This window comes from Limulus polyphemus, unplaced genomic scaffold (assembly GCF_000517525.1).
Source record: "Limulus polyphemus unplaced genomic scaffold, Limulus_polyphemus-2.1.2 Scaffold6841, whole genome shotgun sequence".
Classification (NCBI taxonomy): Eukaryota; Metazoa; Arthropoda; class Merostomata; order Xiphosura; family Limulidae; genus Limulus; species Limulus polyphemus.
This window is the reverse complement of record NW_013672451.1, coordinates 17,544-20,479: the sequence shown is the minus strand read 5'-3', so window position 1 is coordinate 20,479 and position 2,936 is coordinate 17,544. Positions and strand designations below refer to the sequence as shown.

Below are 2,936 nucleotides of genomic sequence, written 5' to 3'. Positions count from 1 at the left end.
GATAAATAAACTGGAATTTTCAGATCAACAATAAGAAATTGAAATTCTAAAATTTAAGGCAGTATTTTTAAAACTCTCTCAAGAAAATTTTGTTAATCACAACTTAAGAACAACAGTAATAATAATTCAAATAGTAGGAATGTTTTAATCACAATCCAAAACTTGAGAGAAATACTAAATGAAATTGTAGTAATTTTATTAATAAAACTTACAAAATGATAAATACTAAATCAAATTGTAGTAATTTTATTAAACTTACAAAATGATAAATACTAAATCAAATTGTAGTAATTTTATTAATAAACTTACAACATGATAAATACTAAATCAAATTGTAGTAATTTTATTAATAAACTTACAAAATGATAAATACTAAATCAAATTGTAGTAATTTTATTAATAAACTTACAAAATGATAAATACTAAATCAAATTGTAGTAATTTTATTAATAAAACTTACAACATGATAAATACTAAATCAAATTGTAGTAATTTTATTAATAAAACTTATAAAATGATAAATACTAAATCAAATTGTAGTAATTTTATTAATAAAACTTATAAAATGATAAATACTAAATCAAATTGTAGTAATTTTATTAATAAAACTTACAAAATGATAGAAATACTAAACCAAATTGTACCAATTTTATTAATTAAAACTTACAAAATGATAGAAATACTAAATCAAATTGTACCAGTTTTATTTGTCAAAACATACACACATGCAAAAGAAATAAGTAAATGCTAAAATTAGTTGAAAGTGACCACAAACTAGACACAGACCAATCAGGAAAGCATCTTGTACCTTTTAGCCATCATGTACAATAAATATTAAAAACAGAAATTGTGTATTTCTTTCACATGGTTTCAATTTAAATTCCAGACACTAAGTTTTCTCTTAAGCCTTTTCAACTAAAACAGGATAATTAATAGGATTCTCCCATAGATGGCTGTTTGACTGTAGATTAAAAAAAAACTTGAATAAATAATAGTAAACTTAATTAAAATTGAACAAATAATTAATGTATTGTAATTCTGCTAAAGACAAATTCCTTTAATTAAAAATTGAAAAAAAAAAAGAAATTTAAGTTTTCAAAATGTTTGTGCATTTTTTTTTAGAAGGAAACCATTTCTGGACAAAAAAAAGTTTCAAAGTTTTCACCTGATACTTTCTAAATAAGCTATTATTTCCTCTTAGCAAGGTTGTATAATTTTTTGTACATATTCTTACCATAGTTCAAGAAATGTTCTTTTATTCCAGGTGGCTGCTCCACAAGAGAATGGGACTGAATGTTTTCCTTCTGAAAAAGTGGCATCACCTTAATGGATGACCTTAACACCTTTTTCTCTTGCATTCAAAGTAGATGGAGGTGCATTTTACATCAGATTTTTGATAGAACTGTGTCTAACACCATTGATAAGTTTTGTTTTGTTTTCTTCATCAACAGCTGTGCATTTAGGCAAGTGCACGTTCTATAACACCCTGAGGCTAAAATGCACATGTTTCAACCGCAATTATTATCAATTCAACTTGAACTGAATTGAATAAAATCAGAAATTACAGATTTGCCACAAATTATTATTATTAATTGGTTGATATTTGTTATAATTTCTAAATGTGGCAAAGGATATTTTAGTGCCCAATTAAATATACTGGTGGACTTTGAGCAATGTCGGTAAAGGTATGTTGATTTCAACTGCAGGTGAGTCAGTGGTGGTATCTCGATTTAAAATTGGCAGGTGAAAGATCTTTAGAAGAATAATGTAATCCAAAGAAATAATTTATTTCCTTAAGCATCTTCCCAAGTTGTGTGGAAGGATATATTGTTATTTTCCCATAAAAAAATAAATAAATAAATATTTTGGGAGGCAGTGTGAAATTTGTACAGGTCATCTGGGACGTTTGTAAAACATGTGCATTTGCAATAAAAGTTTATTGGTTGCATTATATCAATTTATATTTATTGTACAAGACTTTTATTCTAGTTTTCAATCATTTATTTGCTGCCCTGTGGCTAAGACTTGACCAGAAACAATGTTTGTTTAACTCGATTATTTCTTTTTTGTTGTGTTCGATGTTCTAAACTTGATTAAAAACAAGAGCTGTTTTAACTAGAACATTCTTTGGGGGTGCATTTTGTAGACTGGACTGAAAAAACTGTTGGGTTAACTACACTATTTTGTATACTTGTGTCATAGACTTGCCAAAAAAAATGGTGTTGGGTTAACTACACAATTTTGTATACTTCTGTCACAGACTCGCCAAAAAACTACAATATTTTGTATACTTGTGTCATAGAATCGACAAAAAACGCTGTTGGGTTAACTACACTATTTACTACACTTGTGTCCTAGACTTGACAAGAAACAAGGTGTTGGATTAGCTACAATATTTACTACACTTGTGTCTCAGACTTGACAAGTAACAAGGTGTTGGATTAGCTACAATATTTACTACACTTGTGTCCTAGACTTGACAAGAAATAAGGTGTTGGATTAGCTACAATATTTACTATACTTGTGTCCTAGACTTGACAAGTAACAAGGTGTTGGGTTAGCTACAATATTTACTACATTTGTGTCTCAGACTTGACAAGAAACAAGGTGTTGGATTAGCTACAATATTTACTATACTTGTGTCCTAGACTTGACAAGTAACAAGGTGTTGGGTTAACTACACTATTTACTACACTTGTGTCATAGACTTGACAAGAAACAAGGTGTTGGGTTAACTACAATATTTACTACACTTGTGTCCTAGACTTGACAAGAAACAAGGTGTTGGGTTAACTACACTATTTACTACACTTGTGTCCTAGACTTGACAAGAAACAAGGTGTTGGGTTAACTACACTATTTACTACACTTGTGTCCTAGACTTGACAAGAAACAAGGTGTTGGGTTAACTACACTATTTACTACACTTGTGTCTC

General features: G+C 28.5%; 1 protein-coding gene across 1 annotated transcript in view; it reads left to right on the top strand.

The window, feature by feature from the left end:
• The window catches only part of LOC106474117 (nuclease-sensitive element-binding protein 1-like), a gene marked incomplete at its 5' end in the record, with an annotated part of 22,473 nt that extends 20,512 nt beyond the window's left edge, over positions 1 to 1,961 (top strand). The window contains one exon of the mRNA XM_013934808.1: positions 1,265 to 1,961. Within this exon, the coding sequence (XP_013790262.1) occupies positions 1,265 to 1,327 (63 nt within the window). The remainder of the gene's footprint in view (positions 1 to 1,264) is intronic.
• Between the last annotated feature and the right edge of the window lie 975 nt (positions 1,962 to 2,936).